Source organism: Typopeltis vanoorti, chromosome 17 (assembly GCF_054136105.1).
Source record: "Typopeltis vanoorti isolate ZY-2024b chromosome 17, IOZ_Tvanoo_1.0, whole genome shotgun sequence".
NCBI classification, from domain to species: domain Eukaryota; kingdom Metazoa; phylum Arthropoda; class Arachnida; order Uropygi; family Thelyphonidae; genus Typopeltis; species Typopeltis vanoorti.
In genome coordinates this window covers 20,042,028-20,054,977 of record NC_143565.1, presented here as the reverse complement: position 1 = coordinate 20,054,977, position 12,950 = coordinate 20,042,028, and the positions used below count along the sequence as shown (strand labels likewise).

At 36.5% G+C, this 12,950-nt stretch overlaps 1 protein-coding gene across 4 annotated transcripts in view; it reads right to left on the bottom strand.

Moving 5' to 3' along the window:
* The window catches only part of LOC150097209 (lysosomal alpha-glucosidase-like), a 284,573-nt gene that overhangs the window by 80,733 nt on the left and 190,890 nt on the right, over positions 1–12,950 (bottom strand). For all 4 annotated transcript variants that reach the window (XM_090407697.1, XM_090407698.1, XM_090407699.1 and 1 more), the window contains one exon: positions 10,683–10,767. In XM_090407697.1, coding sequence (XP_090263823.1) covers positions 10,683–10,767 — 85 coding nt within the window. The remainder of the gene's footprint in view (positions 1–10,682; positions 10,768–12,950) is intronic.

Here is a 12,950-nt window from a genome sequence, read left to right as displayed (position 1 = left end):
CGAGTCTCTTGCCTCCATGGAGGCTTGAATAATAATAATAATAATAATAATAATAATACACAACTGTCTGATACCTATCAGATAGCCAATCCTGAATTCAGTTCCCTAACCTTTTTTTGTTACCCCACGAACCATAAGGTGTGAAGGGGAAAATACACACATCTTATCATAATCATTCTTTCTTTTACTTGCCATATAGTGGAAACTTTTTTTGGGGGGTAGGAATTTCCGGGATTTCCTGTGTCTTGCTTGAGTAATTTCCTCTCTTAATCTGATATTGCTTCTTTAGGATGCTGATCACTCTTTCTGAATGTGGTTTGTACTGCTCATGAACTTCCTGACTGCCTTTTATTCCAAATATGTTTTTTTTTTTTTTTTTTTTTGCAATTCTTGCTTAACAATACTCCAACAGAGTATGCAGATTGATGTATCCCAAACTTCAAGACCTTACATTTTGCTACATTAAACTGACACCCCCTTCATTTGCCCATGTGTCCCGTTTATTCAAATCCTCTTGCAGGACTACCACATCTGATCTGCACTATTACTAATAACTCTTCCCAGCTCATCCATTTAATTTCCACCTGATTAATTTCTTGACTAATTATAAAATCAAGCCAATTTTTCAATGCTGATATGAGTTAAAATATATAATAGGATAATATTTTAATTTACAGGATCTTCAGTTTATGCATTAAGCTATTCCTATAAGTTGTGTAAAGATGTAGTAAAGAGAGAAGTGAGATGTAGTTATTTTGCATGGAAAGTTGTGGGTGAGTGGAATGCATTGTTTGAGTAAGTCTTGGGTCATGGGTTTAAGATACAATGTGATAGATACTTTACTTACTGAGTGAGACTTTCCATGATAAGTCTGTTGACTCCACAGTGGTTTACAATAATAATAATGATATAGAAAGTTTTTTTCACTTTGTTATAGATTAAATTAAACTTGCCAAGAAATTATATTCTTGTTAAATCCTTTATCCAAGTGTAAGCAAACAAAGTTTGCATGTGAAGTAACTTCACAATTAGGCTATGACTTCATATGCATTTGCTTTAGTATCTCATTATTGCAAAGCAGATTTCCTTTCAGAGATGCACACAAAGTCATCAGCCGCTATATACAACTGGCCTAGTTGTAAAGACAGTAGCATAACTAGGTTTTTGGCACCCTTGGCAAATTCATGCCTAATTCACTCTTTTTTTTTTTGTGAAAAATTTGCCATAGTCAAAATTGTCACCATAAGGAAAAAAAAAGGGGGGGGATGATTTACATACCAGTCTGATACTTCCTGCTAAATTTTTTTTTACTTACACTTGAATAAAGGATTAAATAAGAATATAATTTCTTGGCAAGTTTAATTTGCTATGAACAATAAATATTTTGGAAAGAATAAATCATTTCATTTTTAGTGAAACAAGAAATATATGCTAGTTTATACAAGCTATGAATGTATAACAGTCAACAAACTATTAAAGGGGAGTACTGTATGATAAATATGGTATCCAGAACAGAAAATAATCTGGTAATAATCTGAAAACTGGCAAAATTTGTATGGCCATTTAGAATCAGAATCTAAGCAAGTGTAATGGAGCAGATGGGAATGGATATTAAATTGGTGATATGGATAAGAGAATGGCTCAGGGAGAGATACCATAAGGTGGTGTATGGAGGAGCCGAGTCCAGAATGAGGCAGGTGACCAGTGGTGTGCCTCAGGGCTCTGTGCTTGGGCCAATGTTGTTTAATTTGTATATAAATGATATAGGAAACGGCTTAAAGGGAGATATTCAGTTGTTTGCTGATGATGCAAAGTTGTGTAGTGCAATAAAAAATCAAGCTGATGTTGAAAGTTTGCAGGAGGATTTAAATAAGCTGGTAAAATGGGCAAAAGAAAATGGATGTCAGTTCAATGTGGAAAAGTGTAAAGTCTTGCATTTTGGGATTAAAAGATTACCAGCTGTGTACTACATAGATGGAAAGGTACTCCAAGAGATTGATGAGGCTAGGGACTTAGGGGTATTGGTAGATAAGGAGATGAAGTTCAGAGGACACATTGCTAAGGTGTCCAAGATTGCACATAGGATTACTTGGTTGTTGAGGAACACACTGACATCCAGAGATAAAGAGGTTATTATTCCCCTTTATAAAGCATTGATACTTCCACATTTGGATTACTGTGCTCAGGTCTGGTCACCTGGATTCCTTGGAGATGAGGAGGCTGTGGAGAGGGTTCAGAGAAGAGTGACCAAGTTGGTGAGTGATATAAAAAATGCTCCCTACATTGAAAGATTGAGAGCTTGTGGATTGCAGAGATTGGTTGATAGGCGAAGAAGAGGGGATATGATAGAAACATTCAAATTACTAAAAGGTTTTTATAGGATTGATGCAGGGGAAATGTTTCAGCTGTGTGATAGTGATGGAAGAACAAGAGGTCATCTCTGGAAATTAAAGAAGAGTGTGGTTAACAAAGGTGTCAGAACAAGGTTTTTTGCCTGGAGGGTGGTGAATGAGTGGAATTCATTGCCTGACTTTGTTGTGAGCTCTTCATCTGTAAATGAATTCAAGAAGAGATATGACAGATATTGTTTTGCTAGTTTGGGTCTCCCGCGATGAGTCTACTGACTCCATGGAGATACCCGTAATAATAATAATAATAATAATAATAATAATAGTAATTAATTAATTAATTTTTAACAAGCTTCATTCTATCTGTTCTAGGCAAATAGATTCCTTTCCATTATTCATGTCATCTGAAGCATGCAGCACCTACCTTGAACATTTAACTGAATTTTATACATTTATAGTTTGTTTAAACTAGCTGATAGCTCTTTCATAAAAAATGGAATGGAGTTGATACTTCAGTGATCAATAAATAATCTTCTTACTTCATACTTCAAATAAGCAGAAAAAGAAGGAATAACTAAGGAAGGATGAAGATGAATTTAAAAAGTGTTGATGGTGGGAAGGTAACAAATAACCAAACCAAATAGTTGAATTACTGAGTGAGCATTTCTCAAGGGTGTAATGTAATGTGACAGATGTGACATTGACTGATAGGAGAATAGAGGTTAAAGAAATGGAGGTGCTTAAAATATTGCAGAACCTCAATAACACAATCATGGGATTAGATGGCATATTGGCCTGTGTATTAGGAAAATATGCAAGGGAATTATCAGCTCTCCTCTGACCATGCTGCTTAATTTAAGCCTCAATTACTGGGAAGGTTTCAATGGAGTGGAAAGAGGGCAAAATAGTCCCATTGCATAAATGAGGCTCCAAGACAGAAGCAGAAAATTATAGGGAAATCAGCATCTTAGGAGTAATGGTTAAGGTATTAGAGAAATTGGCAAAAGACAGAATTTACGACTGGGTGGATAGGAATATAATACTCTACAAGGGACACAGTTTTGTGAAGGGCAAGTCTTGCCTTAGTCATTTGCTTACTTTTATAATAAAGCATAACATAATAATGCAGTTGGATAAGTGAAATGGCTATTCAGTGATACTGCTAGACTTTGCAAAAGCATTTGGCAAGATGTGACATAGAACTCTAGTGCATAAATTAGAGCAAATTGGGATGGATATGAATCTAGTGATTTAGATTAGAGAGCAGCTGATGGACAGATATCAAAGAATGGTTTATGGAGGAACTGAGTCCAGCAGAAAGCAAGTGACCAGTGTTGTACCACAGGGCTCGGTACTTGGCTCTGTTGTTCAATTTGCATATCAATGATAGCAGAAATGATTTGACAGGAAATATTCAGTTGTTTGCTGATTATGCTAAACTGGGAGGAGATGGTAAATGATAGGTGATGAAGAGATCCTACAGGAGGACTTAAATAGACTAGCAGTATGATAAAGGTAAATGATAGCCAGTTTAATGTCACCAAGTGTAAGGTGATGCACTATGGAAAGAGATTACAAACTGTGTACTCTATGGATGGAACTGAACTGCTGGAAACTGATGAGGCCAGGGATTTGGGGGCAATTGTGGACAGGGAGTTGATGTTTAGAGGACATATTGTGCAAGCAACAAAAACAATACATCAAATCACATGATTGTTGAAAAACACACTAACAAATATGGACAGAGAGGCATAGGAGAACAACAAGGCTTTAATAGGAGAACAATAACAAGGCTAGCTACATCTGGACTACTACATGCAATATGGACTCCTGGATTCTGTGGGGATGAAGAAGTGGTGGAGAGGATCCAGAGGAGAGTGACAAAGATTGTGGCAGGTCTATGGAATGCACCCTATGAAAATAGATTGATGGTCTATGGGCTTCAGAAATTAGCTGACAGGCAAAAAAAGAGGAGACACGATAGAAGCATTTAAGTTATTAAAGGGGTTCTATAATAGAATTGAGAATGAAGAATTTTTTTCAGTATGTTGCAAGAAAGGAGAGAACAAGAGATCACCAGTGGACATTGTGTAAGAGTGTGGTTAGCAAGGGTGTTAGGATCAAATTTTTTGCTTGGAAGAGAGTGAATGAGGTGGAATGGGTTGCCAGAGGTGGTTGTGCTTCATCAGTGAATGGGTTTACGGAGCAGTATGATAGTATTGCATGAATAATGACTAGTGTATGAATAATGGATCTCTCGTGATGAGTCTTTTGACTCCATGGAGATACATGTATAATAATAATAATAATAATAATAATAATAATAATACATTTATTATCATTATTATTATTATTATTATCCAGGCTTCTATGGAGTCAAAAGACTCATCGTGGGAGGTCGTTTTTAGGAAACACGACCTAAAAACGACAAAGTTTATCATACCACTCCTTGAACCCACTGACCATTCCCACTCCAACCACTCTCTCAGGCAATGCATTCCAAGGTTCAACCACCCTCCTCACCCTCTTATGCAGAGCCTCCTTTCGTAGGGACTGACCCTATTGTCATTGCTCCTTCCTGTCATTCCACCAAGTGAAAGAACTCTCCAATGTCTACCCTGTAACTGCCTCTCAACAGTTTAAAAGTCTCGATCATATCACCTCTCCTTCTTCTATCCACCAAACTCTGCAGTCCACATTCCCTCAGTCGATCCTCATAACTCATATTGTACAGTCCTGAAACCATCTTTGTTATCCACCTCTGTGCCCTTTCCACAGTCAATTTATCCCCCTCAAATCCTGGGGACCAAATCTGAGAACAATAGTCTAAGTGTGGTCTGATCAGAGTCTTATACAATGAAATGATAACTCTTTTATCTCTGCAGGTAAGCTTCCTTCTCATTATTGCAGCAATCCTTTGTGTTACCTTCACCACCTTTGCAATATGTCCCTTGAATTTCACGTTTCTATCAATCATCAACCCCAGATCTCTTGTCTCCCCTACTTCCTCCAGTATATCTCCTCCAGTAGAGTATGCAGCATCCCATCGATGTGTCCCAAACCTCAAGACCTTACATTTTGCTGCATTAAACCGACACCCCATTCATTTGCTCATCTGTCTAGCTTATTCAAATCCTCTTGCATGACTACCACATCTGCACTATTACTAATAACCCTTCCCAGCTTCACATCATCTGCAAACAACTGAATATCCCCTGCAATCCACTGACAATGTCATTGATATAAAGGTTAAACAATATAGGTCTCAGTACTGAGCTCTGTACTGAGACCTATTTCTTGTTAGGTGGAATTTACTTTGTAACCAAACAAAAAAAATACTACATATCCCTGGAAGCTGTATAAGGATGTTTTATGGATTCAATTGAGCAAGGAAGGAAATGAGAAGTAGATTTTGGTTTTGGGTGCAGAGGGTGTGTGAAATGAATTCTTAGAATGGGTAGAAAGTGCATCAACACTGAATGAGTTCAAGGAGATATGATAGCCATTTTGGCATGCAGAATGGAGGAGTCTCCATTCTACACGCCACAGTGGACACTGGAATGAACACTTGGATATCATACCATTACTAAACTAATTCTGTCTAGAAAGTACAATATCTAAAAACTGAATTCAAACATCTGATAAGACTGCAGTAACTCCATCCCACTCAGGAGTGTTCATGATTCTATGATGTTAATCCTGCAATTTCTTGTCTGGATAACCAATATTTTGGAGTATATCTGCATATAAAAAAAGCAAAGAAATCACAAATAGATGGCAACTACAAGCTGAAAACACTATCCAGTTGCAGTAATCTTCATGCTAAATACCTTTCCTCTCCTTTTTTAATTGGGTAATATTTTCTTGATAATATCCTCATGACAAAGATTAAATAAAATATGTAATTAATTTTTTCTTGTTTTTTGCTTTCATTTATATCTGATACTGTATCATATTCAAAACATAAAAAAAAAAACACAGTTATAAACTTTACTAAAATTTCATCTTCTTTTTTTTTTGTGATAGGCTCAAATGGCTTGTCATGGCCAAGGAACTTGATTTTTTAGATACCCGATAATGTCAATGATAGGACAATTAATCCCGTCTAAATTGTCTACTATGATTGTAAATTGTATGTGTGTGCTTCTTGTCAGTTCGCTTGTTTTGTAGAAGGAAAAACCATGCCACCTTCATATGAGACCAGCCAACTCAACTTCAGTTGAAAAGCCCTGATAAAAGTTTTTTGCATCGTACATAGGATTTCATCCTAGATCTTTCCAACCAAAGGCATCATCTATACCAGCTGAGCTACAGAGGAATTAAACCTATTCTCCTCTTCTCATTCTTAGCAGCACTATTCCTTTCTGTTACTTACATAACTGTTATGAAGGCTAAGCATCCTTCAGTAGTGATCTACAAAATTATTCCTCTTGTTTATTTGTAAACTACACAGATGGCATAGTAATATATCTTGGCTTTATTTCATCATCATCATAACACTAATTATGGATATAAACCAAATTGGTCTGTTCCAGTCTCATTATCCATCTAATGAGAAGGCTCTTCCCAGTTGGTTTATATTTTATTAATTGTTTAGGATATCATTGGCCATTCGTTTTACATGTTCTATCCAATTTTGTTAATAATTATTATTATCATTATTATTGCGCCCTCCATGGAAGGGTCATTCAACTGACAACATATTTATCATACCGAATCTTAAAATCCTTAACCCTTCTTGCATTAACAACACATTCTGGTAATGTGTTCCATTCATTAACAATTCTCCATGCAAAAAATCTACCCCTCACACCCCTCTTCACCACATTCTTACATAACTTCCAGGGATGGCCTCTAGTTTTTCCCCTCTCGACTAATATTCTTTTTATAATTTCATCTAGATTAATCTAATAAAATCCTCTCACTAATTTAAATGTCTCTATCATATCACCTCTTTTCATCCTATCCACCAAACTCCGCAATCCACATTTCTCCAACCTCTCTCCATTACCAGCATTCCAAAGTCCTGTATAGTCTTAGTCACTCGTCTCTGGACCCTCTCTAATGTTTTCACATCACACTGTAAACCAGATGACCAAATATGAGCAACCAGGTCAAGAACATAGCTAACTGTTGTGCACATTCGCTAAGAATACATGGTGATATGTCAACCACTTCCACAGCCTTATACAACTAACCCAATCAACACTTGATACACATCTCATTCTTTCACTTCCAATTCTCCTAATACTTGCCTCCATTCTATATATTGCATCTTTTTTATGGTTTAGTTTTTTCTTCTATTGATTTTATTTTTAGTTCTTTTAAAATATCTTCATTCATTTTTTGTTTAATAATGTGTATTTTGCAGTTCTCCTCATGAATCTCATTTCACTTGTTTTTATTCTTTGTTTATATCTTGTTTGTTTATTGCCTAAATTTTGCTGCCATATAATAATATAGGCAGTGCTAAAGCATTGTATATTGTCAAGCATGTTTCTTTTTTGTACAATATTTGGATCGAATATTCTATTTGTCAGGCCTATAATCTGTAAACATTTTGAAGTTTTTAATTTTATGTCTTTTTTTTTCTTTCCTTATTATGAAATTTCACATCCAAGATAATTGAAAGTATTTGTTTGTTCTATTATTTTTTAATTAATAACTACTTTATTTCTAATAATAAGGTTGCACACCCTTTGGCAACTCCTATAGGTTAGGATGACCTCATTGCTTCTGCCTTTGTATCTCCACTACTGGGCCTGGCTCCCACTGACGAGACCTCAATAAAGGTCGAAACTGGTATGGCTAGTGGCCCTTGCCTTAATGCATAGCATTAGACACATCTGCAAGGAGATGTGCTTTGCATTATGGGAGATACTGAGATAGGAGTGATGAGATCTTTCTCCACCTTTGCAACGAGTTGCCTGGTGTTGCACTACCTTACCCCAGTCCTGAAGATACTTTCAGGCGCAAACTTTGTTTGCTCACACTTGGATAAAGGATTAAACTAAACTTATTATACTTTATTTCTAACTGGAGTTTGTCCACAAAATGCCGTGGTTTTAGTTTTATCTATGAATATTTTAATCCAAACTGTTCTACTATGATGCTTAAATTGTATATTGCTCTTTGTAAATTGTCTTCCTTATCTGATATTATTACTTGATCATTTGTAAATAATAGTATATTTATTTAGTTATTCTGGGAAATTTCTATACCTGGATTATTTAAGTGTTCTACTGTATTAATATTTCATTAATATGAATATTAAAGTGTGTTGAAGACATAGGGCATCCCCGTCTTACTCCTTGTTTTATATTTCATTAATATGAATATTAAAGTGTGTTGGAGACATAGGGCATCCCCGTCTTACTCCTTGTTTTATAGATTATTTTTCAGACATTTTTTCATTTATTTTTATTTTTATTTCATTACCTTTGTATATAGTCAATATTGCAGGTAGTAAAATATTAGGTATATACTGAGTTAGCTTTGCATTAGGAACACGCAGCTAGTAACGTGTCGTCCACCTCTTTGTGCAATCACAGCTTACAGATGCCTACGAACAGATTCCACAAGATGTCGAACATCTTCCGTGCATAGCTCGACCCATGTCCATTGCAGCAACTCTGTCAGTTCACGATCATTCCGAGGAGGAGGATCATCGGTTCTCACACACTGTTCTAGCATATCCCACACATGTTCAATTGGGTTAGAGCCAAGGGAGTTTGGGGATCAAGACAAAGTGGCAAATTCATTGTCGTGTTCCTCCAACCACTCGGTAGTTGAATGAGCCCGATGACAAGGTGCGTTGTTCTGTTGAAAGATAGCACTGTGGATGTGGTAGACCTCCTGGCAGATAAGAATGGAGATGGTCAGCTAACAGATCTCTGTAGCGTTCACCATTTAGTGTGTGTGTGTGGGATGATAACCAATGGACCTAGGGCATGCCAGGAAAAGCTCCCCAGACCATAACACCACTTCCACTGGCCTGTTGAACCTCAACTGTGTAACCAGAGAATAGGGCTTCATGCTGTTTAAGCCAAATGCAAACCCAGCCATCATCATGGTGCAGTATAAAACCAGACTCATCACTCCATATGACCTTCTTCCATCTGTTGAGGTACCATTGCCAACATACCTTTGCACATGAAAGGCAATGTTTGCAATCATCGCCAGAGACCAACAAGTGTACCCATCAACATCATGGGTACACTTGTTGGTCTCTGTGGAATCCCAAATGAAGCGAGGTATGGCTCATGGTACATGTGGAAATAGGTCAAACTGCCCTGCTGTTGTACTAGTAGGTGAGCTATATGACTGTTGCATATCATTGCTGAGATACCAGTCGTGACACCTGCCGTTCACCTCTAGGGTCAACCACTTGTAGCTGACCAATGTGAGCTCTTCTGCTGGATGTCTGTTCATGGTTAATCCAGTCCAGGTACACCCTTCCCCATTAATGCCAAACGTTTACTGATTATGAACAGAGGATAGGTGTTCCGATCTAAGTAGCCACATGTGACATTGATATCATGTGGTACTTTGTTATCATGCCAAATATATAAATCAGAGGGGGGAGGGGTTTCCTAATATGATGGATACAGTTCCTAATGAGTAGAAAGAAGGCAAAATAGTACCACTCCACAAGAATGGTTCTAGGACAGAAGTTTCTGATTATAGACCAGTCTGTATAACTGCAGCTGTGGTCAAGGTGTTGGAGAGATTAGTTAGGAATACAATACAGGATTCTATTCCTTTATCATGGTCAGCATGGATTTGTAAAGCATAGGTTGTGTTTTAGCTAGTTTGTGAGAGGATTTTAGCAGATTAATTCAGATGAGATAATAAAAAGAGTTGAAGCTGAGAGGGGAAAAATCAGAGGTCATACCTGGAAGTGATGGAAGAATGTGGTGAAGAGGAGTGTGAAGAATAGATTTTTTATGTGGAGAACTGTCAGTGAATGGAATGCATTACCAGAATATGTTGTTAATGCAAGGATATATTTGTATTCCATTGTTGGTATATGTCCATTTTTTGGTGCTGGAGACTTATATTGAAAGATTCATTGACTTCAAATTCTAAAGGAAATTTATTATATCACGTTATTCCTTTGATCCCTGAAAACTCGTTATAATAAAACATAGCAGTAAAACAAAACAAAAAAATAAGTAAATAAATACTGAATTACATAAAAAAAAAAGCATACAATCACAAAATATAGGCAATTCAATTATTCTTAAAATAAAAATATAAAAATAGTGCATAATGAACAGATTTGCTAAAATTGCAAAACTCAGATAAAAATGTGAGGTAAAAGTTTTAACTTACAGGCTCCAAAACAGGAATAATCATTAAAGCAGGGCCCCAGAGAAATTGTGAATCTATATTATACGTATTGTGGTCATTAGGATATCTAGGAATGTAAGAAAAAGAGAGCATGTCAACAGAAAACAGTATTTATAGAAAACAGGAATTTATTAAGTTGCAAAACATTCTTTCATTAAAAAAAAAGTTAAACAGTATTTTTTAATTTTATAGGCAATGAACAACCTCTAGTAAAATCCTCCAGCATGTACAGCTGTTCATGTTATGTTATTAAACAGAAATAACATTTTAGGAACCAAAAAACAAACAATTTTCTGTGATATTAATTATTATTATTATTATTATTCATGACACCTCCAAGGAGTCCGAAGACTCATCGCGGGAGGACACCTACTATACAACTGTCTCCACCTCTATTACCAATCAACATCATCTACCACCCACCATCACCACAACTAGTATTTTTTGTCTGTAAATTGTGTGTGTTCTGAAGGGCCGATTTGTCTGTATGTGGGATGAAAAACCTGAGTTTCTGGGAGGAAAAAACCCTGCTACCTCCATATGAGATCGTCTAGCTCACCTTCGATTGAAAAAGTCCACATAAAGATAGCTCTTGTTCTTTAGAGAAACTTTACATCTCTCTCTAAAAGACAACTTGCAACTGCAAGATATCTTTGCATATATCCAATAAAAAAAGGTTTTATTTAGGAAAATATGAATGTAATGTGGTGTGATGCTTCAACAGCAACATTTGTATGTGTGTGTGTGTGTGTGTGTGTATTTTCCTCCTAATAGTAACCCTACCAGGAGGTAATTTATTTCCTATATGCTACATTGATTATATAATATTTATTATTATTCAGGCCTCCATGGATTCAAGAGAGTCATTGTGGGAAAAGGCTTAGAAAAATTTCCTCTAGTTGCAGACTAGATTTGAAACCAAGTCTTCCTTTGTGTGGCCAAACGCTGCGGTGTGCATATGCCACATCCACTGAGCTACACAAGCTCGTGCTAATGCATATTAATGTTTACATGCTGATATATATATAATACAACTTATTATACAGGGTGTTCGGGATAAATTTGACATATTTATAATTAATTATATTTTTCCGTAAGTTACATGTATTAACACACACTTCTCTTCATTTAAAAGTTTGGACCATTCTTCATTCATATACAAGATGTCAGAAAGGATGGATAGCTGGAACCCACCTGAATCATGGAAGAGAATAACTTGTATCATGATGATTCGTGCCCGCCATCAAAATAAGGATATTACGACTGCTGCCCAATGCTCCCTGAATACAGTAAAAACAATCAGGCATGAACTAGAGACTTGCAATGGTGACTACGAGGATGTAGCAAGAAGAAAGATCCCTAGCAGACGATCTGATTGCGTTCGTACAGCAGAATTCCTCGCAAATCTGCAGGAACAGGTGTTGAAGAACCCTGGCATTGGAATTCGGGCTTTGTTCGTGGAGTTGCTAACTGTAGTCAAGCCCTGGATAACAAGGGTAGCCAATGGTAGGCCGTATGTATGGCAGCAGGATTCGGCCCCTTGCCACACCTCTGGGAAAAGTCAAAAATGGTTGTCTGAAAATTTCTACGACTTCATCAGTCCAAATGTTTGGCCTCCAAACTCCCCAGACCTTAACCCCATGGATTATTTTGTATGGGGCGCAGTTGAAAAAGACACCAATCGCACTTCCAGTAATACAAAAGCCCAGTTAATGGATAAAATTAAAACAGTTTTTGCGGCCCTTCCCAGGGAGACTGTAGCATCAGCTTGTTCGAGGTTCCGAAGCAGAATTGAAGCTGTGATCGATGCTAATGGTGGTTATTTTGAGTAAATCTTGTTGATAGTATTGTAATTAACTCTGCCTGTAATGTTTTTTTGTCAATTCATTAAATTTAATAGATACAAAGAAGATTTTCTTTTTCCTTACGAAACTGTCAAATTTATCCCGAACACCCTGTATATATATATATATATATATAACAGAATGATCATTAACTCGGTTAACATACATATTTTTATGAAGAATTGAATGACTAGAACCGAGATTTAAGTAAAAAGGTTTTAATATAAAAACACTACTAGTTTCAGGTGACATTATAAAAGAAAGAAAAAACACTAAACATTGAAAATAAAGAGACTATGAACAACATAAACAGTCTCCATACATAATCAGCATGAAAACGTTGTAATTGTATTTGCCGGCAAAGGTTGGTCGATTGGTAGAGCCTCTGCTACTAATGGCTCAGTTA